The sequence below is a fragment of the Mixophyes fleayi genome, chromosome 10, assembly GCF_038048845.1.
Source record: "Mixophyes fleayi isolate aMixFle1 chromosome 10, aMixFle1.hap1, whole genome shotgun sequence".
NCBI classification, from domain to species: Eukaryota; Metazoa; Chordata; class Amphibia; order Anura; family Limnodynastidae; genus Mixophyes; species Mixophyes fleayi.
This window is the reverse complement of record NC_134411.1, coordinates 78016877-78044807: the sequence shown is the minus strand read 5'-3', so window position 1 is coordinate 78044807 and position 27931 is coordinate 78016877. Positions and strand designations below refer to the sequence as shown.

Here is a 27931-nt window from a genome sequence, read left to right as displayed (position 1 = left end):
CAAGGGAACCAAGGCTACATCGCCAACACTTAAGTACCGTATGTTTAACAAACCATCTGACTGCCATGCTCTCCCACCCCTCACACACCTCGTTCCTCGTGACAAGGAAGTATTGCAACTGAATATACTTAAAACAGGGCGGGTGGGTGGGTATCCAGGAAACAGGAGGCTCTCTCCTCCTCCACTGCTGGATATATTCTTTCCACGACCACTCCCACCTCATCTCAATTGGCTGATTCCATCACAGACTTAACCCCTAATTAGGGATGTGCACGGGCGACTTTTGAGGTCTCGTGTTTTGTGTTTTGGATCCGGATTTTCTCGACGTTTTGGGTTCGGATTTGTTTCGTAAAACACCTGCCGAAAGGTTTTGGTTCGGATTTAAGGTTTTGGATTCGGATTTTTTTTGAAAAAAGCCTAAAAAGTTAAAAAAATCAATTTTTTTGGGCTTATTTTCACTCCTACGCTATTATTGACCTCAATAACATTCAATAACAAGCATTTCCACTAATTTACCGTGTATTCTGAACACCTCACAATATAGTTCTTAGTCCAAAACGTTGCAACGAGCTATCTTTCTGGACTGCGTAGTGGAGTGGTCCCCACAATATAATAAGAAAACCATCAACTGGTATGAATCGCACCGAATAATGTACCTGGACTGCGTAGAGGAGTGGGTCACCACAATATAAATTAAAAACCCTGAACTTGTATGATTCGCACCAATAATGTACCTGGACTGCGTAGAGGAGTGGGTCACCACAATATATATAATAAGAAAACCATCAACTTGTATGATTCGCACCAATAATGTACCTGGACTGCGTAGAGGAGTGGGTCACCACAATATAAATTAAAAACCCTGAACTTGTATGATTCGCACCAATAATGTACCTGGACTGCGTAGAGGAGTGGGTCACCACAATATATATAATAAGAAAACCATCAACTTGTATGATTCGCACCAATAATGTACCTGGACTGCGTAGAGGAGTGGGTCACCACAATATAAATTAAAAACCCTGAACTTGTATGATTCGCACCAATAATGTACCTGGACTGTGTAGAGGAGTGGGTCACCACAATATATATAATAAGAAAACCATCAACTTGTATGATTCGCACCAATAATGTACCTGGACTGCGTAGAGGAGTGGGTCACCACAATATAAATTAAAAACCCTGAACTTGTATGATTCGCACCAATAATGTACCTGGACTGCGTAGAGGAGTGGGTCACCACAATATAAATTAAAAACCCTGAATTTGTATGATTCGCACCAATAATGTACCTGGACTGCGTAGAGGAGTGGGTCACCACAATATAAATTAAAAACCCTGAACTTGTATGATTCGCACCAATAATGTACCTGGACTGCGTAGAGGAGTGGGTCACCACAATATATATAATAAGAAAACCATCAACTTGTATGATTCGCACCAATAATGTACCTGGACTGCGTAGAGGAGTGGGTCACCACAATATAAATTAAAAACCCTGAACTTGTATGATTCGCACCAATAATGTACCTGGACTGCGTAGAGGAGTGGGTCACCACAATATATATAATAAGAAAACCATCAACTTGTATGATTCGCACCAATAATGTACCTGGACTGCGTAGAGGAGTGGGTCACCACAATATAAATTAAAAACCCTGAACTTGTATGATTCGCACCAATAATGTACCTGGACTGCGTAGAGGAGTGGGTCACCACAATATAAATTAAAAACCCTGAACTTGTATGATTCGCACCAATAATGTACCTGGACTGCGTAGAGGAGTGGGTCACCACAATATATATAATAAGAAAACCATCAACTTGTATGATTCGCACCAATAATGTACCTGGACTGCGTAGAGGAGTGGGTCACCACAATATAAATTAAAAACCCTGAACTTGTATGATTCGCAGCAATAAATGTATCTGGACTGCGTAGAGGAGTGGTCACCACAATATATATAATAAGAAAAGACTCAAGCTTTCAAGTGTAGTGTTTATAAAATATAAACAACAATACAGTAGTTTTAGTCAGAGCACGTCAATACCTCTTGTTTTAAATTATGACAGGGCATTTTACTTTTGGTTTAATTTCTTGAATTTGTTTAAATTTGGTTTTACTTTTTGAACATGGCAAACGACTGTTGATTGGTCATATAATGCAAAAAAAAAAGTTCCAAGATGGAATTGTCCTTGGGCCCTCACACCCACCCTTATGTTGTTGAAATAGGACATGCACACTTTAACAAACCAATCATTTCAGCGACAGGGCCTACCAAACAACTTTGGCTGAAATGATTGGTTTGTTTGGGCACCCACACCAAAAAAGCTATTCATCTCTCCCTGTACAGACTAAACAGGCTCTACTGAGGCAAGATGTCGTCCTCATCCTCAACCTCTGATTCCTCTCCCCCTACAGTGTGTACTTCCTCCTCATCACACATTATCAATTCGTCCCCGCTGGACTCCACAACCACAGGTCCCTCTGTACTATCTGGAGGGCAGTGCTGTACTTCATTGAGGAATTGATTATTCATTTTTATAAACATCATTTTTTCAACGTTATGAGGAAGCAACCTCCTTCGCCGCTCACTGACCAGGTTTCCCGCTGCACTAAAAACTCTTTCCGAGTACACACTGGAGGGGGGACAACTCAGATAAAATAGAGCCAGTTTGTACAGGGGCTTCCAAACTGCCTTTTTTTCCTGCCAGTAACAATATGGACTGTCTGACATGTCTACTTGGATGGTGTCAGCAAAGTAATCATCCACAATTTTTTCTATTGTGACAGCTTCCAATGCAGCGAGAGTAGACATGTCTGCAATGGTTGGCAGGTCCTTCAGTCCGGACCAGATGTTATCAGCATCCCCGCCAGCGCCTCTTTTGGGAAAACTGAGCTTTTTCCTCGCAGCCATAGATGTGGAAGAAAATGAGGGTGGAGCTGTTGGCATGTCACGGTCCTCTTCAGAGGACAATCTCCTGACCAGCAGGTCTTTGCATCGCTGTAGACTTGTGTCCACCGGAAACAGAGACACAACATACGCTTTAAACCGAGGATCGAGCACGGTGGCCAGAATGTATTCCTCTGACTTTAAAAGAGTGACCACCCTCGGATCCTGGCAAAGCGTACGAAGGGCTACATCCACAAGAGCTACATGCTTGGTGTAATCGCAATGGCTTACCAGCTCCTCCCTCACTTTCTCCAGCTGCTTCTGCAACAGCCTGATCAGGGGAATGACCTGACTCAAGCTGGCAGTGTCGGAACTGACTTCTCGTGTGGCAAGTTCAAATGGCTGCATCTACCCAGTGGGCTGTCACAGTCATATAGTCCTTTGTTTGCCCAGAACCACTTGTCCACATGTCCGTGGTTAAGTGGACAGTGGGTACAACCGCATTTTTTAGAGCACTGAGGACACTTGATCGTACTTCTCTGTACATTTTTGGTATCGCCTGCCTAGTGAAGTGGAATCTCGACGGGATTTGGTACCGGGGACACAATACCTCCATCAACCCTCTAAATCCCACTCCACTGATGGCGGACACCGGGCGCACGTCTAACACCAACATTGCAGTTACAGCCGCAGTTATACGCTTTGCAATAGGGTGACTACTATCGTATTTGGTGGTCATGGCAAACGACTGTTGGACGGTCAATTGTTTTGTGAAAGACTTAGCGGTCTTACGACTTCCCCTCTGGGAAGATGACCGACTAACAGCAGCAACAGCAGCAGTGGCAGTAGTAGGCGTACCGCTGCAGGATTCCTCGGATGAATCCCGTATTGAGGAGGACTCAGTCTGGCTGCTGACTTGGGCTGCAGGACTGAATCTGATGGAGATTGTGGAGGAAGTTGACGAGGAGGGTGTTGCTGGTGTGTATCCAACTAGACCACGGGATTTAGGTGTCCCTGTACCGATGAGGGTCCTAGCCCCAGTTCCTGAACTAACCACTGAACTATGAAGGTTATTCAGGTGACGTATAAGGGAGGATGTTCCTAGGTGGGCAAGATTCTTACCCCTGCTTATTTGAGCTTTACATAAGCTACATATGGCCATACATTGGTTGTCTGGATTTGGATAAAAATAACTCCAGACCGAAGAGGTGCATTTTTTGGTCTTCTGACCAGGCATGACGATGGGCTTTTTCATCCCATGGACATCAGCTGTTTCCCCCCCTGGTGCCTCATTTACAATAACCACATCACCATCTTCATCATCAAGTTCCTCCACAGCGCCAGCTACATCATCAATAGCCTCCTCCTGAGCCACCTCTTCCCATACAGTGATGGGAAGGTCAGGCTTGACAACCACCAACACCCTTGGACTCGCCTTGAGGATTTGTGATAATTTCTCTTTAGAAGGCAGAGTTGTTTGCTGTTTTGTTGCTGACAGCATAACTCTCTTCAATTTTTTGGAGGGGGGGGGGAGGAGGAGGAGGGATAAGATCCGTGGGTGAAGCTGAACCACTAGTCATGAACACGGGCCAGGGCCTAAGCCGTTCCTTGCCACTCCGTGTCGTAAATGGCATATTGGCAACTTTACGTTTCTCCTCAGATGATTTTAAGTTTCTCTTTTTGCTACTTTTTCTTAACTTGGGCTTTTTGGATTTTACATTCCCGGTACTACGAGATTGGGCATCGGGCTTGGAAGACGACGTTGATGGCATTTCATCGTCTATGTCATGACTAGTGGCAGCAGCTTCAGCATTAGGAGGAAGTGGGTCTTGATCTTTCCCTACTTTATCCTCCAAATTTTTGGTCTCCATTATATGTAGCACAAGATACTGCAGAATGTGTGAACTTGGTAATATTGCAGTACCAATGGACTTATACTGCTGGATTGGTTTTGCAAATTTGGTTATAATTACTTTTTTTTTTAATTTTTTATTTTAATATTTTTTATAATTTTTTTTATTTTTTTTAAAAAACTTGGGAATAATGGGGAAATAACTATGCCATTAGAAGCACAGAGCACAGGACACAGCACCACTGGACTGAACAGGACACAGCACAGGACCCAGCAGCACTACGGAACTCAGCAGGACAGAGCACAGGACACAGCACCACTGGACTGATACTGCAGAATGTGTGAACTTTGTAATATTGCAGTACCACTGGATTTTTACTGCTGAATGTGTGAACTTGGTAATATTGCAGTACCAATGGGCTTATACTGCAGAAAAAAAATTAAATTAGTTTTTGGTATTTTTTTAAATAACTTTTTTTTATTTTTTTAAACACAGGGGAATATTGGGGAAATAACTATGCCCTTAGAAGCACAGAGCACAGGACACAGCACCACTGGACTGAACAGGACACAGCACAGGACCCAGCAGCACCACTGACCTCAGAAGGACAGAGCACAGCACACAGCACCACTGGACTGATACTGCAGAACACAGCACAGCACAGCACAGAACTAAACAGCACAGCACAGAACTAAACAGCACAGCACGAGATCTACCAGGACAGAGGACCACCTAACACACCCTCCCTCTACCCTGATCAATGCCCGAGTGAAGATGGCGGCGACTAGCGGGGAATTTATAGGATCCGAGTATCGCGAGATCCGACAACGGGATTATGAGTCAGAGCCTCAGTTTCAGATTTGAATTTGGCGCCAATACCCGGATCTGTCTCGGATCCGACTCGGATCGGCAACGTTCGGGTGGGCTCAGATTTCAGAAATCCGAGTGCGCTCATCTCTACCCCTAATGGTAAGTAACATTGTCAGCTCACAACACAGGCTTTTAAACTTCTTTGGCTTAATGGCCTCTCTCACACTACTAACCCAGAAAAGTAGATTAACTCACTAGTGCAGGATTAAAGAATTCCTGGAAACAGGAACTGTTGGTAGTTCTTGAGCACTGAGTTTGGGCACCTCTGACATCGTGTATTCACCTTTTACTGCACTCCGTTTTATTGTCTATAAGGAACTATTCTCATTCTCTTGTTGATTAATTGATTTTTAAGATAAATTATTTGTTTAATGATGTGTGTTTAGATAAATTGTTTTAATTAGTTAAGGCAATTCAATGATTTATATCCTGCCATATATAAAGGTTTTTATTTTTCTCAGTGCTGTTTATTATATTTACAGTGCAAGTTTTATCCTGGATGTAGGAGATTGGCTTATGTCTTGTTTGGCTTGGCTGTTTCCTGCCCAGTTATCTTATCACCGGGGCTGAGAGAGAAACAGCTGGTCCTCAATTTGTCTATTTTCAAGGGTCACAAGTAAGTAGAGCCACTGGTTGAAGTATATATGTATATCGGCTGTGCTGAATATTATGCCTAAGAGATCTGGGGTGTAAGTATATAACTAAATATATGTCCATCATGCTTTCTTGTACTGCTCCTGTGGCGGCTTACTCTGATAGGAGGGAGTTGATTATCTAACTAAATAGGCAGGCAGTGACTAACTTGCTGTGCATAGATAAGTCCGGGAGAATCACAAATTTTTGGGCGTTCTCCAAGACTCCCGGGAGAGCGGGACAACCTCCCGCTTCCTGTCCTCTTCGTTGGTGAAGTGGATGGGGGCAGGGTAATCCTGGCCCCACCCCTGCTGTAATTGCCCAGAATTGTTATACTTTGACAGGGGGCATGGCCAGGATGACGTAATCCATTTGGTCACGCCCACAGGATGCAGCTGTTTTGGAAATCTCTTGGATGAAATATTCCATGTGAGCATGGTCTGTGATAGGATGCCACCTTTGTAATAAATCGGTTTGTGAAATTTGATCCTTGCTGGATAATCCATGGTCAACTGTAAGTGATGTTATTAAAAAGTGAAAGAGTTTAGGAACAACAGCAAATCAGCCACAAAGTGGAAGACCACGTAAAATCACAGAGCGGGGTCAATGAATTTGAAGGCCGATGATGCGTAAAAGTCGCCAACGCTCTGCTGATTCCATAGCTGAAGAGTTCCGAACTTCCACTGGCATTAATGTAAGTACAAAAACTGTGCAGTGGGAGCTTAATAGAATGAGTTCCTATGGCCGAGCAGCTGCATGCAAGCCTCGCATCACCAAGACCAATGCCAAGCATTGGATGGAGTGGTATAAAGCACACTGACACTGGACTGTGGAGCAGTGGAAATGTATTCTGTGAAGTGACGTATCGCGCTTCTCTGTTAGGCAGTCAGTCTGGATTTGGCAAATGCCGGGAGAACATTACCAGCCTGACTGCATTATGCCAACTATGAAGTTTGATGGTGAAAGGACAATGGTATGGGGCTGTTTTTCAGGCTTTGGGTTAGGCCCCTTATCTGCAGTGAAGGGCAATCTTAATGCTTCAGCATACCAAGTCATTTTGGACAATGCTATACTTCCAACTTTGTGACAACTGTTTGGGGAAGGCCTTTTTCTATTCCACAATGACTGTGCCCCAGTGCACAAAGCAAGGACTACAAAGACATGGTTTGATGAGTTCGGTGTGGAAGAAATTGACTGACCTGCACAGAGCCCTGTTCTCAACCCCATTGAACACCTTTGGGATGAACTGGAATGGAGACTGCGAGCCAGGACTTCTCGTCCAACATCAGTGCCTGACCTCATAAATGCTCTAAAGAATGAATGGACACAAATTCCCACAGATACACTCCAACATCTTGTGGAAAGCCTTCCAAGGAGAGTGGAAGCTGCTATCGCTGCAAAAGGGGGACAAACTCCATATTAAAGTATATGTATTTGAATACAATGTCATTACAGTCCCTGTTGGTGGTTGGTGTAATGGTCAGCGTCTGAATACTTTTGTCCATATAGTGAAGTAAACACATAAATGTGAACGAATCATGATTTCCTGGAAACTGATATTACAGTAGAACTTGACACTGCAATTGAGTTTAGAACACATATAAGAAAATGTTTTTCATAGCAGACATTAAAGCAGATATTTTGTGGACTGATCCAATATTTATGAGAAAGAAGAATAAAACCCAGTGACATCAGTAAGGCACATAGTTCATATGAGGTGAAATGTAATGTACTCAGGTGGGATACCTGCCACCTGTCTTACGGGATAGTTTACTAGTATACTGATTGCAGCACTGAGAACCTCGTGGATGCTGTGCTAGTCTACTGCGAGGTACAAGCAGACAACAAATATAATATCGGCTTTATTCACTTCCAAATACTTGGATTCTTTCTCTGAATATTAACAGCAGTTAGTTGATATACATGTAGGATTATTCCTATGACATATTTAGATATTCCTGATCTCCGTGTTATTTGTTACATTAATGTGGATGACTAATTTGTTATATCTCCCCTTATAATGCAGTTTTACCCTCATTCTTATACCATTTTGTACTGTGACTGTCACATACTGTCAATGGCTTTAAAAATATTTTTTATATGAAGGTAAGAGTATTTTCTGTGTTTTTTTTTCTGCCATATTCATCAGATTATACAAGTTTTTTTAAATTTACCTTTGTTACTTTGCGCTCTTTTTGTTTGTTTGTAGTGTGGTTTTCTATTGAGAGGTGTGACACCTTCTCTTATAAGGAGAAGACTTGTGACAATTAAGGATATAGATATAATTTAAGTTAAGGAAGCTCCCAGGAATATTCTTTTTTGTTTGTGGAATAGATTACTAACACTGAAGGTCTCTGTGAACCTGCTTAAACGACTCTATTTAGCAGTGTATGCCAGGTATCGACCATTATAGCCATATCTGAGGACACGGAGAACACACTGTTCCATTGCCTGGTGCCAAGGTCACCACCTGGTATAAGACGAATTTGTCCCGTCGTACATGGGTCATTCTGTCATCATGGGACCTTACGGATTCCTGACTCTACTCCTGGCTGGTAAGACTACTGAAGGGAGATCGGCTCATCCCTTTTTTATTTCAGGATGAAAAACTAGATATTCATGTACATAAGCAACTCTTCAGGAGAATGAATTCCTGGAAAATGCCAGTGGATGAAGGTTTCACCCAGATGGCACTTCCCAGAAGTGACTTTCTTATTTGCAAACTATCACAATAGCTATTTTCAAAGGCTTTTCTTCATACAATCCTGTACAACTACAATTATATATAATAATCTTATCAGAACAATGTATGACCCAGCTTAAAGCTGGGTACACACTACCGAAAATGACAGATGCGATTTCTGTAACGATTTTACCAACGAGCATGATGATTCATGTGTACACACCTACACAATTTACCTTCAGATCTGTGCTATTCATCTCTCACAACCATCTGCTAAAGGATGGTGACTCTGCACACTCTATAGAGATCTGCCTACACTGCTGGTCGTGAGTGCGTACACACTTCCACATTTGCCCGACATCGTTCTATCCTTGATCATGATTTTTAGGAAGTTTATAAAACCAAATCAAACATTACAATGCACTTTGGTACAATAAAACATGATCATGGAAGCATACACACTACTAAAATATCTTATCAAATGGTTGTTTATCGTGTAATTGGCACAATAATTGGATGAAAAACCTATAGTGTGTACCCAGATTTACCTGTGCCTTTGATATGTTAGCTATTATTAAAGTAAGAGTTCTATAATCCTGCTTACCTCCAATTCCCTCTTTAAACCATAGCAATGCTCTTCTCCAATGCAGTCCTTATTGGCTACAGGTTGTCATATCGTTCCCCAGTTCAAAATTGGGTATAAGCAGTGAATGCAATAAGGTACTATTATGTGTAAAAAACTGCAATAATATTTACTAAGGGCTGATTTCAGCTTGCACTTACCAGCACAATTTCCATGTGTAGTCCAATAAATGCACTTAATCCATGCTGGGAACCAAGGCAGCCACTGGAATCATCTTTCCATACAGTGGTTTCTCAAATCACATCAAAACATAAATACTCAAAACTAAGAATTGTTTTCTGAGAAAATGCTATGTCCAATCTCACCAAATAGCTTGTTGTGTTTACTTATAAGACCTTCGGAGACAACAGTGGTCTTAAAACTACTTTTATAGATGCTTTTTGCCCGTCAATGTATTTATTGAAGAAACAAATTAACCATATTGTACAACAATATTTCATTTTGCACTTTACATTTATCAGCGAGTATTTTTTCTGCCAAATACGTGAATAGGGAGCAATTGCTTACAATATGAATGTGGCATGAGAAGTGAATGGTGGTAATCCTTAGTATAATGTATACCTTGCATGCTGCTAGTCTGATAGTAGCAAGGTACTTAGTACTTATACATGGCTTTGTGCTTGACAACACAGGTGGCACACGTGTATTAGGGAAGTGACTGCATTCGTAGCTCAGACTGGCCATAAGATGAATCACTTTTTATGTGGACATATGTACAGTACACACCCATGCAAGTGTGTAACTAGCATAATTGCAGCTGCTATACAGTCCATAGCTGCTGGGGGTCTGCCTTTCCTGTCAAAACCCCATATGTATGTTTTAATCATCCGGTGGTATAATGTGTCCCTTAGCAAAGTTTTGCTTTGGGGAACACAAATGTCTAGTTCCGGCCCTGTATCCATTCATGGCCATAAAAATATATACATAATTTTGCTTTCTGCTTTAGATTAGTAAATTAGTAGTACTGTTATATTGCTGTTATGTTGAGCAGTGTCTACATTGTGTTGTGCCCAGTTTTTACACTGTGAATTGTATGCCATGTTCAGAATATATTTTGCCTTATGTATTAATAAGTACAGAAAACAAGTTGCATATTATGTCTGGCACTAATCTGCTTTTTATTTTTAAGCAAAGCTTTCCCAATGTTCCAATTAACAATTTTACTGTCGTAATAAGAATGAATGCTATCTATTTCCATCCATCTATAATGAACAGGTAACATCACATACGTATATTTGGTGGAAGTACGAGAATCTTAACGTAATCTACATCGTAATGCACTATATCCCATGTCTAACGCCAATATTTCTAACAATATTTTTCATCAGTGTCTGTGGTCTCCGCTCAACCGCAGCCCGCGAATCTCCTGCAGTTCTGGGAAATAATAAAGTGCACAATACCTAACAGCAGACCCTTGGATCAGTACAATGGATATGGTTGCTATTGTGGATTTGGAGGCTCTGGTACTCCCATGGATGATCTTGATAAGTAGGTTTATGAACATAATTGGAGTTTTCATGTGACAGCTGAAACGTCACTATTTTCATTATTCCTTTATGCACCTTTCTTTGTTTACACTATTGATTATCTAATGCCTTTACACGGAGAAGCTCGGATTTACCATTAGTGGACTGTGGACATATGTCAGATTAAAAACCTTAAACTGCTCCAGGAGACAACCATTTAATTCATAAAAATGCAGCCTATCAATTGACTAGGAACCAGTGCAAGCACTTACACACAAACTGATGTCACTGGTTACAAACGCTTCACAGGCTGAATTCTCATAATTATTGTCTGTCTTGGTGCCCAACCACTGGGAAAAAACCCCAAGAAGTAACACTTGAGCTCCACTCATATCTCAGTAATCTCAATATGACGCCTACAATTCCCGTTGATTCCTTAGGGCTTGTTTACATGTATGTAGTTCAAGGTACCATTGAACCCAACAGTATTACATAAAAATACAACTATACCTAGATGCCTTTTAAATGTGTCTAAAAATGTAATAGTAAATTATACATATAATATAGTAAAGTGTACATAACTGTAAAGCTGGTAAAGGCCCAGGTGATCTATGCTCTGGAGTTTGAATTTAAGTTTGGATCAGGAGAATATCATAAAAAATTCTATGCATCCCAGATCTAATGAAAGGAAGAGGACGTGTCTTGCGCATGTAGGGCAGTTAGTGAAAAAGCAAAACCAAGCCATTGTAAGCCAGGAAGCAACAGTGAGAGCATCAGAGGACTTCCATTGGTAAAAGATATGTAAATAAAATCACAAAATAATATTCCAGCACAGCAATATTTAGAGGAAAAATATACCAGCTAAGTGATGAGTCAAGAAAAATTGTCTTGCAGAATATGGACACTTACATGTAAGCAATATTTCAAAACTAAAATAAAGTGACTTTGTTAGTCGTTGTTCTGTCATTCTCCTCCAACTTAGTATCCTGTTAGTCAAGGTAGGTGACTAGACTGATACTGATTGATCGATATATGTTTGGCTATTGTATGGCTGTTACCATCTTTTTACTGCTTTTGAGCCATTGAGGACTTCCAAATGTAACAAAGTATTGTTCACATCACAAAATAACCACCAGCTGATGCAGACCTGTAGAGGTATAGACCACAACACACAGTTGGGTACTGCAGGTAACTTCTTTAGCAGCTCAAAAAACAAGAGAAATGTCATTTGAAATGCAGCAAGAAGTATGAACGTGAACTCAGATCTGAACATACGAGTTAGGATGGTGCCACAGTCCACAATGTCATTCATTTTCAGGGTGTAATTCAGTGTGGGAACATGTGACATTGACCTGTAGGTGCATATTTTTAATTTAAAGATAATCTCATCTCTGTTTTGTTTCTTCTCTTGTACAGGTGCTGTCAGATTCATGATAGCTGCTATGAAGAATACAGGAAAATTGAAACCTGCGATAAAATATTTGACAACCCTTATACAGAGTTCTATTACTACAGCTGTTCTGATAACACCGTGACCTGCACAAGTAAGGGCTATACTCCAATGTCAGCCTGCAGTATTCACACAGTGTACACAATGCAGCATATAAAACATTCTAGATAAGATGACCACAGCCAGCCTTTATAAAGGGAATTCTTATTAAAAACAAGTTAACCCGTGCATGATACTCATGCATTCTAGTCAAATCAAGCTACTTAAGGTGTTAAAAAGGTTCTTGTCATGCATTTGGGCCTAGCGCAGGCCTCCTCAGGGGAAGAGCGTTACTTCCCGCCGCAAGCGCCCTTTTTTAACGTGGCTTTGTCCACATGTCACCACCTAATCATTTTTCTCCATCACCTCATCCTTCATCTTCATCGCCACATCCTTTATCAAGCTACTTAAGGTGTTAAAAACTCCCCACTGTCACCCCCGGCAACCACCAACCACTCCCAACTGTCACTTCTCCTTCAAGAAATATATAGGTGTGTATAACTCTGCCCAGCAGGTGGCACTGCAGCTTGTTTTTTTTTTTTCCCTCACACGCCACTAGGCATTTATATAGTAAATACATATTGCAGGCCTACACTAATTAAACAGGTGATAATTTTGCCCTCACAAACAGTGCTCCTTCAACCCTTTGAATATTGATATAATGATGGGGCTCCTAGAGAAAGGATTCCCACCTTTCTGCTACCAGACAGGAGCTGTTCCTTTAAATAAGCATTAATCAAGTTCACTTTTTTAAGGTGTCAATAAACAATTTGATCCTACTGATAGCCCTTACATCTATGTAGCCAATTGTAAACAACCTGACAGGGCACCATTAGCACACTATATATACACTCTCCGAAGTGGTCACCGTCTGACTGCATCTACTGTCCAGCCCAATAACATATGATAGGCTTTGTTTAGGTGGTTGTGGGCTCGTAAACACTAGGGGGTAGATTTACTAAACTGCAGGTTACAAAAAGTGGAGAAGTTGCCTATAGCAACCAATCACATTCTAATTATTTATTTAGTACATTCTACTAAATGACAGCTAGAATCTGATTGGTTGCTATAGGCAAAATCTCCACTTTTTCTAACCCGCAGTTTAGCAAATATACCCCTAAGCTAATTAGGTCTAAAACAGACCATTGGCCATCAAATTCACACCCTTTAGTAAGAGTTATGAGCAATTGCTGATTCGGTCTCCTGTCCCTTATTGGCATGGGTGGGGTACGATAAAACTATGCTGGTAATTCCAATACCTGTCATGCCTCCAAAAAAAAACCGAAAGAATAGAAAATCGACTTGAAAATAAGTAGACTTACCTTAAAGACGACGCTGGAGATCCCTGACAACAGCAGCATAATGACAGGAAGGCTTTCCGATTGGAGAACTGACCGCCTCTGCTGCCTGACGTCATTGCGACGTCTGTCAAGCTAAATTTAAAGCGGCAATGTGGGGTTCCCTAAGGTTAAGTGGCTAAACACTTAACCGAACATTGCCGCTTTAAATTTAGCTTGACAGGCGCCGCGATGACGTCAGGCAGCAGAGGCAGTTAGTTCTCCAATCGGAAAGCCTTCCTGTCCTTAAAAACGATTACCACCAATTGACATACAATGCCAATGACTAATAATAATGGAGGAAACAAAATACAAATGTACAGTAAGCACCTAATAAAGGTAACCTATAGTATCTGGATAAAATGACTAGTATGTTGCAGTACATGGCTAGTTAGTGATGGACTATTGAATATAAAAATATTAATTCATAGTGGCAGTTCCATTGTAATTATATACACATGATAATATGGTTACACAAAACTAGTGTATGTATACTGTAACAGTGGTAATTATTTCATCCTGGCTCATATATATGGTGTTTTCCATCATGTAGGTGAGAACAACCCCTGTAAGAGGCACATATGTGAGTGTGACAGGAAGGCTGCCGTCTGCTTCTCCCAGGCATCCTATAATGAGCTACATAAGGACCTGGATAAGAACAAGTACTGTCAATGACTGAAGCCGGACATGTAACACCAGTCGTATTCATTCTTACACCATCCTCTCTATAACACCTAGTATACCTGTGATAGCAGCTGTTCTGCACTACAAGTCTGTACCACTTTTAATATCTCTCTATTTTGGTGACCAAGCAACATCTGCCAACCACCAAGACCCAGTCTGCAATATCAATAAATTGTGAGACATACATATATATATCCAGCAAATACAGTCCATTTATTCTCATTTCTTAATAAATAATGACCTATTTATCACTAATGAAAGCAGCCACATGAATGACTGTGAAACTTACAGTGCAGTACCCAACCTGTCTATTTCAGATGTCCAACAGATGAATGGGAATGGGTTATTGGGACACAACTATAAGGTCTCTGTTGTCCACAAAACGTCATTGTCTTGAATCAGTAATACCTTATGTCTGGTAGAACCTCCCCAACCCTACCCATCGATACCAATCAACATAATGTTCTATACAACCTCTTGGTCATGAAACTATTCTTACTGATTACTTCCATCTGCTATGAGGAAGTCTCTGAGTCTTCAACACTTTATGAACTACAACGACCAGCTTTGCCATAAGGTATGGCAATAGGCCAGAAGCCAGCCATGTCTGTCCCTGTATCCATGTGTGGGGCTACGCAGCCAACAAACCAGTAGCATCCAGCAATTTATTCAAAGCCACTATGTATATTTTGACAGATAACTCTTATCTGGCCGCTCATCTTACTGCAGCAATAATTTGCAGTGGTGAGACAGAAAAAGGAACAATGGATTTTTATTCTGAACGCAAAGTAACTGAAGTGAACTGAAAACTTTATAACAAAGGTAAAATAACATTCCCAGGTATAGGCTGTTCTCAGAGTTAGGTATGATCTTCTACTGGAGATCCTTTCTGGGTGTACTTCAGTAAGCAGATTGGAATAGCCTGAAAAATAAGCATATCGGTTATTGTTTGTCTATATATCCTGTGTATCGCTAGGGACCAGCACTTAAATAGGAAAATAAATTAGCTGTACTGATGGGCTGATTCAGACCAGTTCACAGATCAGTGATGGTACAAGAGCAGCAATGAGTACGGTGCAATTAGAACCAGGCGGCTGGCTAACCTGGGCTGATACTTCTAGTAAGAGACGTGACAGCTGTGCAGGTCATCACAGTAATAAGTCACTGCTTTACCTCTGTTCTACCCTTCCACTACTCTACTGCTATGATTGTTTGTCAGGCCTGCTCTCCTGTGCTGTTAACATGCCTGGCAGGCAGTTGCCTTGCAGTACAGCTGGGGGAAGAGATAGACCTGGGGCATATATGGGTCTGCTATGGCTATACATGCCAACTTTCAAGATTCCTCCCCCGGGAGATCCGGGGGAGAAGTCATGTGACATAGGGTAGGAGGAGGGTGTGGTGACATGGTCGCATCACCAAAGCCCGCCTCCACTAAAAATAGCCGAAATTCACGGCATTGAATGGAGAGGGCGGAGCTTTATTAATCGATTAAGCCCCACCCCCTCCATTCACTGTCGTGAATTTCGGCAAACACGGGAGCTTTGCCTACTCTTCCGGGAGTCCATGAGGATTTCCCGAAATTTGGGAGCCTCCTGGGAATTCCGGGAGAGTGGGCAAGTATGCTATAGTAAAACATGAAGGAATGTATTTATTGGTAACATATATGAGCATTGGTGCAGGAGGGTTATCAAGTGTTGAAAAGGTCAAGTAAAAAGACCTGGGGACAGGTGATAGGCGGTATGGTGCAGGCAGTGAACTTACTAATAGGCCCATGTGCAGTGGAATGAATAGCAGCATGTACCAGACGAGAAGGTGTAGGTGGTGATGGTGTAGTACGACTTTACCTGTAAGTGACTGTAGATCACAAATTCTGCAAGGGGACTGGTCACTGTAGTCGGTCGTCCTGGGACCTGGCACATAGTGAAAACAGGAAGGTGACAATGACAATGTAGACTAAGTCACATAATCGTCAACAGCCTTTCATGATATTATACCAGGCAAATGTAAGTTTCTTGGACAAGGATCTACTGTGGTCAGACCCCACCTGATACAAATACTATAATAGTATGAGCGCAAACCTTGTATATATTTCATACTAGCTGTAGTCACCAAGTCTTGTGTGTAACCAATTCCTTCAGTGTTTATTAGATATTTACAAATCAAAACATTATGGATAATAATTACATTTAGATTAGTATAGGAACATGCCAGAATAGGGATGACTGATATATTTTGCAATATGTGGAAATAAGAATCTCTACTTAGAAACATATGTCAGCAGTATAAAGTTTAAAGGGGCTTAAATATTTTAATAGAAAGAGTGTTGAGGGATAAATGTCTGCCTATGGCTAACAGACGTTATTTTGCTTCATTAATATACACCCGATGGTCAGTCTTACAGTGTGAACCTAATGTCCACTTTGGCAACACGTGTAGGCTGCCAAACTGAACGAAATCTGGATATTTTTCTGTTCTGGTCCATCAACTGGACCACTTTTGGCATCACTGGAGCCTATTAGTACAGTCCGAGCATGGTTACACACACTGGCGATAGTGGTAATCTTGCCATTGAAAATTGCGGTTGTTTGGGGTCGCTACGTGCTTTACTATCGAACAAATTGTTGGTTATTGTTGATAATACTGCTTAGTATGTAGCTAGCTTAAGGCTAAATTCAATGCATTCAAAATACAATTGATCTCATGTCACCCGAGTGCATGTGCCTAGGTAGGTGTAGGCAGGGAGAGGTTTTTAATTTAATAAAATGATCTATCCTGCCTAATAGCATTACAGGACAGCCAACCAGTGCTTACGAGCATATCATTTATTTGCTATAGGGAAAGTAGATAGAGGATTGCATGACAAGTACACTTTAAACCTGACATAAATCCATTAGTGGAATACACTACAGTGCCTGGTAGCTCATGTAAAATCATACTTGCCAACCTTTGAAAAGAGAATTCTGGCAGATCCCGGGCAGGGGGCATGGTTGTAGGGCGGGAGGGGGCGGGGCGCGGGCAATCGCATCATTTTGGCTCCACCCCCGCAATAAAAACGTTATTTTGTCGCATGGAGCGGGGTCAAGATTATGCAGTGATTCGCATCATTTTGCAAAGTAAATTCCAGTATGCGGGATACTTGCCTGCTCTCCTGGGAGTCCGGGAGAGCTACCCGGATTTTGGGAGTCTCCCGGACATTCTGGGAGAGTTGGCAAGTATGTGTAAAATATGTAACAAAGAGCTAAATGGCCAATATAAAGGAAATATACACAATTCCCACTGCGCTTTGCTAGTCAGTAAAAAAGATAATGTAACCAATTATACACACCTGTGAATCATAACAAGTGTCCTGCAATATCTTATTCATAATACATAAAATATAAAACTCCTGAAACACTATAAAAACACTTATTAGGAAAACATTTCTCACATCAAGTATAAATATACATGTGTAATAAAAACAAGACAAACAAGCTCAGAAATTATAAAGCTATCAGTAATTGTAGAAAATGATTTAGTCAAAAAACACTATGGGGTATATTTACTAAACTGTGGGTTTGAAAAAGTAGAGATGTTGACTATAGCAACCAATCAGATTCTAGCTGTCATTTTGTAGAATGTACTAAATAAATGATAACTAGAATCTGATTCGTTGCTATAGGCAACATCTCCAACATGGATCCTTGTATAATCGGTTTAAAAACTGTTTTGATGGCTTATTTACACAACCAAAGGGGAAAGATGAACTATTCAGAAGAACACTCTCACTTTAATAATGTGCGGAAAGACAATGGATATCAGAGAAATGTGTAAAATGCACTTATCACTGGGTCACAACGTCAGATACAGCAGGTGGTTAGCAAACCTAAGATGACCTGGATCCGGATAACCAATACATATGTTCGCTGTCAGTGTGAGTAATGTTTTCCTAATCAGTGTTTTTATGGTGTCTGCAGATACGTGGGGTTGTATTCTTATGTTGTATGAATAAAATATGGCAAAGAGCAGTGGCAATTGTGTATATTTCCTTTGTGTTTTTATTGTGTTTGTATTGTATTTGTAAGTGCCTTTTCTAGGGAAACTTTGAGCTATTTTTCTTTCCAAATGGCCACTGTACTTTGCTCAATTAACAAATGACCAATTTATTTTCAGAATAGGCTTATGTTTACCCAGGCATGTATACATTAAGTCATAGATATCTTTTCAACTACATTTGTTGGAAGATTATTCCAAGGATCTACAATGCTTTTCATGCAGTAATATTCATCATTACTCCATCAGCTGCTTAGATACTAATGGTATCAGAGCATACTTGCCAACTTTGGGACTCTGAGGGATCCTGGAGGACAGGCCATGTGACAGGAGGGGGCGTGGTGATGTCTTTGCGTCACCATAGCTCCGGCCCCACTATAAAATGCTGAAATTCTCGGCATTGAATAGTGGGGGCTGGGGCTTAATAACGCCCCCGATATTTAATGCCGTGAATTTCGGCATTTTTTAGGATCCATGAGGTTTGCCTGCTCTTCCGGGAGTGTAGGCACAAGTATGTATTAGGTAACAGACATATGTACAATTCATGTAACCTGACTGATTGTGACTGGCTCTGGTTTTATACATATTACAGGGTAATCACATATTACCACAAAACTAGGCAGCCAAGTGCTTTCCCTTTACTACATATGTAGTCAGTGAAAGTATGAGAGAATCTCACCAGGGCCGAATCAACTCCTCTTGGTGGTGATGTCCTGAAACAAGACATTATATATTAGGATAAACATGACTGCAACAAATATTGTGAATGAACAGATAGACAGACACATAGACATGAGACAGATAGACAGAAAGACAGATATACATTGGATAGACCCAGGGCCGGTGCTAGGGTCCATGGCGCCCTAGGCACTTTGTCAAAATCGGCGCCCCCCCCCCCACCCCGCAGGAACACTTTGAAAATCGTCTCCCTCCTCCTTCCTCCCCACGTCTTTCCTTACCTTGCCTCAACACCGCAGCCTCTCTGCTCCGTCTGCTCCCCTCCACTCACTGACACTGTCGGGCCGTGATGATGATGTCACGGCCCGACAGTCAGTGAGTGGAGGGGAGGAGACAGAGCAGAGAGGCGGCGGTGGTGAGCAATAGCCTCTTCCTCCCTCCCCGTGGTTGTATCTGAATGCTGTGCGGCGGCCGTGAAAGGTATGGTCAGCTGTCGCCGCACAGTTTTAAAGTAATTTTCATTCTGTGGCGCCCTCCAGGCGCCCTCCAGAGCCCGGCGCCCTAGGCAAGTGTCTAACCTTGCCTAATGGGAGCGGCGGGCCTGCATAGACCAGTGGTTCCCAAACTTTTGCAGTTCGCGGCACCCTTAGAGTCTCCAAATTTTTTCAAGGCACCCCTCCAAAATAATTATTGAGCAGTCCTGTTTTAGAAGTAGTTGGGTCAAAAAAATGTAATAAGTATTTAGGTCAGGACAGAAATACTTATTTAGTAGTATGCAAAAATGCCCCCTCTGCATCCAGACACTCTGCTCTCAGGCACTCTGCCCCCTCTGCATTCAGACACACTGCCCCCTCTGCATCCAGACACACTGCCCCCTCTGCATTCAGACACACTGCCCTCTCTCACACTGCCCCCTCTGCCCTCTGTCACGCTGTCCCCCCTCCTCTGCTCTCTGTCACGCTGTCCCCCTCCTCTGCCCTCTATCACGCTGCCCCCCTCCTCTGCCCTTTCTCACGATGTCCCCCCTCCTCTGCCCTCTCTCACGATGTCCCCCCTCCTCTGCCCTCTCTCACAATTTTCCCCCTCCTCTGCCCTCTCTCACGCTGTCCCCTCCTCTGCCCTTTCTCACGCTGTCCCCTCATCTGCCCTCTGTCATGCTGTCCCCCTCCTCTGCCCCTCTCATGCTGTGTCCCCCTCCACTGCCCCTCTCATGCTGTGTCCCCCTCCACTGCCCCTCTCATGCTGTGTCCCCCTCCAATGTCCCTCTTACGCTGTGTCCCCCTCCACTGCCCCTCTCACACTGTGTCCCCCTCCACTGCCCCTCTCACGCTGTCCTCCTCCTCTGCCCCTGTCGCGCTGTGTCCCCCTCCACTGCCACTCTCACGATGTCCTCCTCCTCTGCCCCTGTCGCGCTGTGTCCCCCTCCACTGCCACTCTCACGATGTCCCCCTCCTCTGCCCCAATGTCACACTCCTCTGCCCCACTGTCTGCCCCGCTGTCACACTCCTCTGCCCCTCTGTCTGCCTGCTGTCTGCCCCACTCCTCTGCCCCTCTGTCTGCCTCGCTGTCACACTCCTCTGCCCCTCTGTCTGGCCGCTGTCTGCCCCGCTGTCACACTCCTCTGCCCCTCTGTCTGCCCCACTGTCACACTCCTCTGCCCCTCTGTCTGCCCGCTGTCTGCCCCGCTGTCACACTCCTCTGCCCCTCTGTCTGCCTGCTGTCTGCCCCACTCCTCTGCCCCTCTGTCTGCCCCGCTGTCACACTCCTCTGCCCCTCTGTCTGCCCCACTGTCACACTCCTCTGCCCCTCTGTCTGCCTGCTGTCTGCCCCGCTGTCACACTCCTCTGCCCCTCTGTCTGCCCCACTGTCACACTCCTCTGCCCCTCTGTCTGCCTGCTGTCTGCCCCGCTGTCACCCTCCTCTGCCTCGCTGTCTGCCCCGCTGTCACACTCCTCTGCCCCTCTGTCTGCCCCGCTGTCACACTCTTTTGCCCCTCTGTCTGCCCGCTGTCACACTCCTCTGCCCCGCTGTCACACTCCTCTGCCTGCCCGCTGTCTGCCCCACTGTCACACTCCTCTGCCCCACTGTCTGCCCCGTTGTCACACTCCTCTGCCCCTCTGTCTGCCCCGCTGTCTGCACCGCTGTCACACTCCCTCTCACTCGTCTGCCGCGAGCCAGCCATAGGAAAAAACAAAGAGCACATAAATTTACCAATCCGCACGGCGCCGGGACCCAGCAGACTCCTCTCTCCCGCAGCTGTCACTGAATATCGACGTCAGTGACAGCTGCGAGAGAGAGGAGTCTGCTTGGTCCCGGCGCCGAGTGGATTGGTAGGTTTATGTGCTCTTTGTTTTTTCCTATGGCTGGCTCGCGGCACCCCTGGGAGCTGCGGCGCACACTTTGGGAACCGCCGGGATAGACAGACATAGTCATATAGTCATGAGACCATACTTACCTACTTTCTCACAGCTCTTTCCAGGAGAGGGGCATGACTGGAGGGCGGGAGGGGGCACGGTGCGGCCAAGTGCGACATATTGGCTCCGCCCCCCCCGCGACGGAAATGCAATTTTGTCGCGGGGACGGGGCCAAAATGACAAAATTCACCACAAAACGCATCATTTTTGGGTGCCAGTAGCGGGATGCGGGAGATTTGCCAGCTCTCCCTGGAGTTCGTGAGACCGACCCGAATTTCGGGAGTCTCCCGGACATTCTGGGAGAGTTGGCAAGTATGCACGAGACAGACAAATAGATAGACATTGTATAGACAGACAGACATGGGGTAGACAGATAGATAGACATGGGATAGACAGACAGACATGAGACGGAGAGCTTGATAAATAGACAAGACAGACAGACAAGAGACAGCCAGATAGACATGAGACAGGTAGACATTAGGTAGACAGAGAGACAGTCATGAGACAGACAGACATTAGGTAGATAGACAGACATTAGGTAGACAGAGAGACAGACTTTGACCAATGTGATAGCTCCAGGAAGGAGCACATAGTGAATCTCACACCTGCATGCTGTCTTCACACCATCCTCTTGTGTTCTCTGGAGACACACATCAGCCACAAGTACATGGTGGGGCTGCAGAGAAGAGGGTAACAGAGTCTGAGCTTATTTAAACAATGGATCCAATGGTGCTAAACTGTATGAGATTCATAATTTTCTGGTCCTAACAAACAATGGAGACTAAAGAACAAGTAAAAAAGCCATTATTTGACATTAATATAAAGCAATGGCTGTATGACTGAGCTGGATAATATATATGAATATACTAAACTAAACATATCCATCATTTTCCCTCTTGCTCCTCTGCAGCAGGTACCATGTTAGCAGGAAGAATCTTGTCCAGCATTGTAGGCAGAGGGTTACTGACAGGCTTAGGCTGGATACACACTACAGGTCTTTCCTCCCAATTATCAGGTTAATCATACGATAAACGACAATTTGGCCTGATATTGCGTTAGTGCTTACGCTCCCACGATCATGTTGTATCGTACCAAAGCACAGCGTATCTTTGATTTGATTTTATAAACGGACTAAAAATCTCTGTAAACGACAGAACAATGTGGTTCCAATTCTGTAGTGTGCATGCGCTCACCACCAGCAGATCTCCATAGAGTTTATAGAGTCACGATCTTTCCAGCTGGTGGTTATGACAGATGAAGAGCACAGATCTGAAGGTAGATCTTGTAAAACGTGTATAGTGTGTACACATGAATCGGCTGCTGATCGGGACTTTCAGTCGTTTGTAAAATCGTTAACGATATCGCATCAGTAGAATTTTCTGAAGTGTGTATCCAGCCTTAGTAGTTCTCATCAGGGCACTAAGATAAAGATGTGGGAGGAGCTTCAGCTGTCATTAGTGGATTGGTAGTAGAATGTCAGGTTATCACTGAACAAAGCATTTTACCTTTACAGTCAGTGGGTCTTTAAAGTGGTATTCTTTTATTTCTTACATTGGAAACTAGGACAACTATGAATCATATTCTACAATTTCAAGAAGCTATAACAGTCACTTACTTGAGAAATATGAGATATATAGGTTAAATTAATATATGTGTCCTACATTTTGTGAATAGTATTTCTAGTCTACAGATAATTTCATATTGTTTCGTAATACTTTTTGCATATTGGGATAGGTTTCCAAATCAGAGAGGAATGAGATTAGCAAGGCCTATACAAAGTACCACAAACTGCAATCGCTGTATCAGTCCATCATAGACATAAACAGTAGTATCAAACTGAATTCACAAAATCTCCGCGGCACCTCTGTGACGGTTCAACATCAGAGGAAGGATTCCATGAAAACCAGTGTCACACCGAGTGGATGATATACAATTCAGATAAGAATGGAGAGCACTCAATAGATATACTATATATTATTGTTTTAATATATATTTGTTTTACATTGTGTAGAAAAAATATTCCAAATTATAAGAACTACACTTTTGTTTTTTTAAGAATTGTTTTCATAAAAGGTATCCAAAAATCTGTTTAGTGTCTATTACTCAAGGTCTGAGGCAGCTGTGTGGATCAGAACCAATTTTTCATTTTTCCTACTTTAATGTGACAATTGCCATTACCCATAATAATAGTCAGTCTGATGGGCATTTCAATAACTGTAAATGAAAAGAAGCAAATGTGCAAATCTCTGTCTGTACTGCACATAATCAATTACCTACATTATGTTAAACAGAAGCCCTCCAATGTTTAAGAGGTGTCTTGTTCAAATGTTCTTGCTTAGCTACCTTAAACACAGTAACCAGTATGAAGAAGGGATAGAGAAGTTCTAGCAGACAGAATAATAAATGATCCATTATGAGCACAGTCTTACCGGTAGCAGATTGATAGCAACCGCAGGACTTGCTGAGAAGTATAATCCGGTCCCATACTCCCCCTGCTGGAAATCTACGAGAAGAGAAATCATGTGAAAAGGAGAAGATACATAAAATACACTATGTATCTGTGCAGTATTGGTAAACATAGAGTTGAAATCAGTAGAAGTCATTTACAAACAGCAGAAGGTAAATGGATCAAGCTGCGAGTTTCCGGCAGGTTTGAAAAGTGGAGATGTTGCCTATAGCAACCAATCAGATTCTAGGGCCTGATTCATTAAGGATCTTAACTTGAGAAACGTCTTACTTGCAAAGAGCCAAACTAAAAAAATGTTCCTTAATAAATTTACCCCATGTCTAAAATATACTGACTGAGTTAAAAATGACATGTATCTTTCCCCACAGTTGTTTAGCAGTGCTCCTCTCAGTGACTGTACAAGGAAGTACTTAGTGATCATGCCTGTGTGTATGACAATATCACTGAATAGCAGCAATAATTTCCTTTTTCTTTGTCTCTCTGATTTGTAGATAAGAGATTGCATACCTGTATATATATATATATATATATATATATATATACCTATGTGAGGAACGTGGTAATCAGTCACCTATTTCATACATTTTAAGTGTAGTTATAAGTACTGTAATATTAACAATAAAAATACAACATTCAAGGGCCATACAAAAATAGCTCAAGGTGCTGTAAAGAAGATATAACATATTTTTTCTTGTCACCATAGCAACTCATTATTTGGCAATGTGGAGCAGATCATGTTCTGGAGTATATGAAGCTCAAACACGATGCTAAACTCAATTTCAAGTAGTAAGATGTGAGCTTCATAGACCTTCGGGCTGTAAAGGGTTAATAGAGTAGGCTAACTATTGAACCATTTACATCACCTCCTACATTTAGTTTGTTTGACTGTGCTTTATTGTCCTGTCAATAAAGGAAGACTACTGATTTACTCACTCTCTGCTGTTCAGCGCTTACCTCCTGGTGAAAAGCCGGAGCGAAGTATCTCCACCAGTCTTTCTGGCTGGCTCCGTCCGCCACAATAGTACAGTCTCTGGCAGACAGGCAGTGTGGACATATGTGATTTGATTTCATCACTGATTTGCCACGAGAGGGCAGCCTGACAACACAAAACAAAGAATGCAGAAAGGAAAGCAGGGAACATTCATGATTTCATATCAGCTATAGCTTATAGATAATCCCGGGTGGGGTACGGAATAATGATGGTGATTATTCCCGACAAGACTTACCCTGACATCTTGACACCGAAGAGCTCCTTCCCGACCTGGCTCCAGGACGACTGATGTGCTAACCGACTGGAAGCAATCGCGATGAATGAAGAAGCTGGCGCGACTTGATGACATCACTGGCAACCGCAACGCTGTCATTGGTGCTGTTAAGGGGGTAAGGTAAGTATGTGGCCATGTACAATGTACTTTACAAAGCGTTGTACATTGTCCATGGCCGCATACTTACATTACCCCCTTAATAGCACCGATAACAGCGTCGCAGTTGTCAGTGAAGTCAAGCCTTCGGTGTCAAGACGTCGGGGTAAGTCTTGTCGGGGTGGACAGCATCAATGCTGACTACCACCGATAATCACTGCCACCATTATAACACAATTGCATTTTTTATGTTTACAATCACATTTTTCTTGCTTCACGTTAAAGAAAATAATACTGATAGCACAACCAATGGGCACGTCTATTTTTACGTTTATGTACATCTGCCTATATACATGTATTGTACAATTAAGCAGAACCCTACAGCACGTTAACCTGAATGATGTTTGCATCCTCCCATAGAAAAGTGCAATATTTTGCACCAGTAAACATGCTGCCTGTCCTTGCGGATTTCTGTAAAATCAGATGCACTTGTGCACAAGTAGGGGTGCTAGGTCACAAAAGGGCATTTGTGATGAGTATTTGCCCTTTGGCGTGGTCATACCGAGTGACTTCCTTATTATATCTACTTAAGAGAAAGTTGCTTGTCATCAGAACAGCCTGAATTTTCCAGGTCATGGTCTCAACAAGGATTCGGACGAGGTGCAGCACATGGATTTTGGTTTCTCACTGTTGCTAGATTAGACTGGGATCTGATCACTAGGGGGGGGGGGGGGGGGGGGGGCAGAGTACTGTGTTCATCTGAATTCATGGTGAAGATCTCAGAACCTTTCTAGAACTTTCCTAACCTTGTAGCACGGAGCATTATCTTGCTGAAAAAGTTCAATCAAATTTGGATACACTGTTGCAATAAAGAGATGTATCTGACTGACGATGATATTTAGATATACTGTAGCATTTAAATATTGCCCTTATGTGAAGGACCAAACCATGCAACGCAAAAACACACTCCTCGTCATCACGGTACCAGCCTGCATTACTGAACCTTGGCAGGATGGAACAAGGACTGGTGTGGGTTTCTTCATATCCTGGTCCTCCCATCCGGATTCATCAGATTCTCCAATACCGCAGTGTCGATTGTCTCTGTCCCTTAGCCCACTGCAACTGCACACTACTGTTTATTACTGAAAGGAGTGAAACTTAGTGATAGGTTGCCACACCCTCACCAGTGATATGCATTACGTGGTATGTGCCCTGACATGTTACTATTGGCACTAAGGGGTTGTACTCAGGTGTTAGTTGACTGACCTCAGCCTGTTTGTTACTGTGCACACATGTTTTCAGATTCCATGGGCCTCTATGACAACTGGATGACTGCTGGCTAGATGTTATGTTGGTGGCGGCCTATTCTCAATACAATAATTCCGCTAAGCTGTACAGAAAACGCACTCATATCAGTCCCTGCCCCATTGGCCATTGGAGCTTACAGTCTAAATTCCCTAACACACACACACACACACAGACACAGACAGATAGAGAGAGAGAGACTAGGGTCAATTTGGTAGCAGCCAATTAACCTACTAGTATGTTTTTGGAGTGTGGGAGGAAACCGGAGCACCCGGAGGAAACCCACGCAAACAGGGGTAGAACATCCACACAGATAAGGCCATGGTCGGGAATCGGACTCATGACCCCAGTGCTGTGAGGCAGAAATGCTAGCCACTGAGCCACCGTGCTACCTATCTTGTCACATGACACATATAATAGAACTGGGGTAGAGCTGTGCTCATGATTACATTAGATCTGTCATTTTATGATGATGTTGGTGTTGAAGATAAAGATCCTCTCACTGCTGGAAGCAGCTATATGCAAGGTAGCTGTTAATGAATCTCAAGTCCTATTCATTTCCAGTCAGCCTGCTCTTATAATTACCTGGACAATTTCTTGCAACTCCAGCTGGCAACCGTCTATCTCAATACTCCTATGCACAAGATCCTGCATGTGTGGGGTCTTCAAGATTGTATCTTCCTTATGATCCCCTGGTAGAAAGTTTGAGTTAGGAAAACTAACAAGCTCATTTGTGCAAATTAGTGAAGGTCACTGCACTGTCAGGGTTTACTATAAACTGTTCAATACTTCACCGTCCTGATTTAAATTTATATCATTATATTTAAAATTTGGACCTAAGTTCCTGCAGTGACAGCTCCACTCACTAGACTTGTAAGCTATGTTTGCCCCTGCAAACATCATGTGGCTCTCCAGGTGTTGTGAAACTACAAGTCCCAGCACACCTTCTAGCTATCGGCTGGCTATCAGCTCACATAGCATGCTGGGACTTGTAGTTTTACAGCACCTGGAGAGCCACAGGTTGTCCATGCATTCTGTAGACAATCTAGGTGGGTCCCCATCATAGGGAAATTAATTCCCATAAAGTTGGAAAAGATGAACTTGAAATCAGAAAATGGAATTTAT

At 42.8% G+C, this 27931-nt stretch overlaps 3 protein-coding genes across 6 annotated transcripts in view; 2 read left to right on the top strand and 1 right to left on the bottom strand.

Annotated features, from left to right (window-relative positions):
* The window catches only part of LOC142104326 (cytochrome P450 2J4-like), a 258403-nt gene that overhangs the window by 83178 nt on the left and 147294 nt on the right, over positions 1 to 27931 (top strand). The gene's annotated exons all lie outside the window — the stretch shown is intronic.
* LOC142104328 (phospholipase A2-like) lies at positions 6145 to 14755 on the top strand. 2 transcript variants are annotated; one of them, XM_075188929.1, is made up of 4 exons: positions 6145 to 6233; positions 10905 to 11064; positions 12459 to 12586; positions 14422 to 14755. In XM_075188929.1, coding segments are annotated over exons 1-4 (411 nt in total). In that variant the 5' UTR covers positions 6145 to 6232; the 3' UTR covers positions 14544 to 14755. The 2 variants fall into 2 exon arrangements, with proteins under 2 accessions (XP_075045030.1, XP_075045029.1); XM_075188928.1 differs by lacking the exon at positions 6145 to 6233 and adding an exon at positions 8738 to 8805.
* The window catches only part of LOC142104325 (uncharacterized), a 190069-nt gene continuing 177445 nt past the window's right edge, over positions 15308 to 27931 (bottom strand). For all 3 annotated transcript variants that reach the window (XM_075188922.1, XM_075188924.1, XM_075188923.1), the window contains 7 exons: positions 27392 to 27498; positions 25095 to 25236; positions 24103 to 24176; positions 22279 to 22349; positions 19261 to 19294; positions 16397 to 16462; positions 15308 to 15474 (listed from right to left, as the gene is read on the bottom strand). In XM_075188922.1, the coding sequence (XP_075045023.1) occupies positions 15412 to 15474; positions 16397 to 16462; positions 19261 to 19294; positions 22279 to 22349; positions 24103 to 24176; positions 25095 to 25236; positions 27392 to 27498 (557 nt within the window). In that variant the 3' untranslated portion in view covers positions 15308 to 15411. The remainder of the gene's footprint in view (positions 15475 to 16396; positions 16463 to 19260; positions 19295 to 22278; positions 22350 to 24102; positions 24177 to 25094; positions 25237 to 27391; positions 27499 to 27931) is intronic.

Excerpts from the sequence above, each read along its gene's own strand:
- LOC142104328 (XM_075188928.1), top strand. The coding sequence starts at position 8,751 with ATGGGTCATTCTGTCATCATGGGACCTTACGGATTCCTGACTCTACTC. Across the intron at positions 8,806-10,904 it reads CCTGACTCTACTCCTGGCTG|TGTCTGTGGTCTCCGCTCAA; the intron begins GTAAGACTACTG and ends ATTTTTCATCAG. Across the intron at positions 12,587-14,421 it reads TAACACCGTGACCTGCACAA|GTGAGAACAACCCCTGTAAG; the intron begins GTAAGGGCTATA and ends TCCATCATGTAG.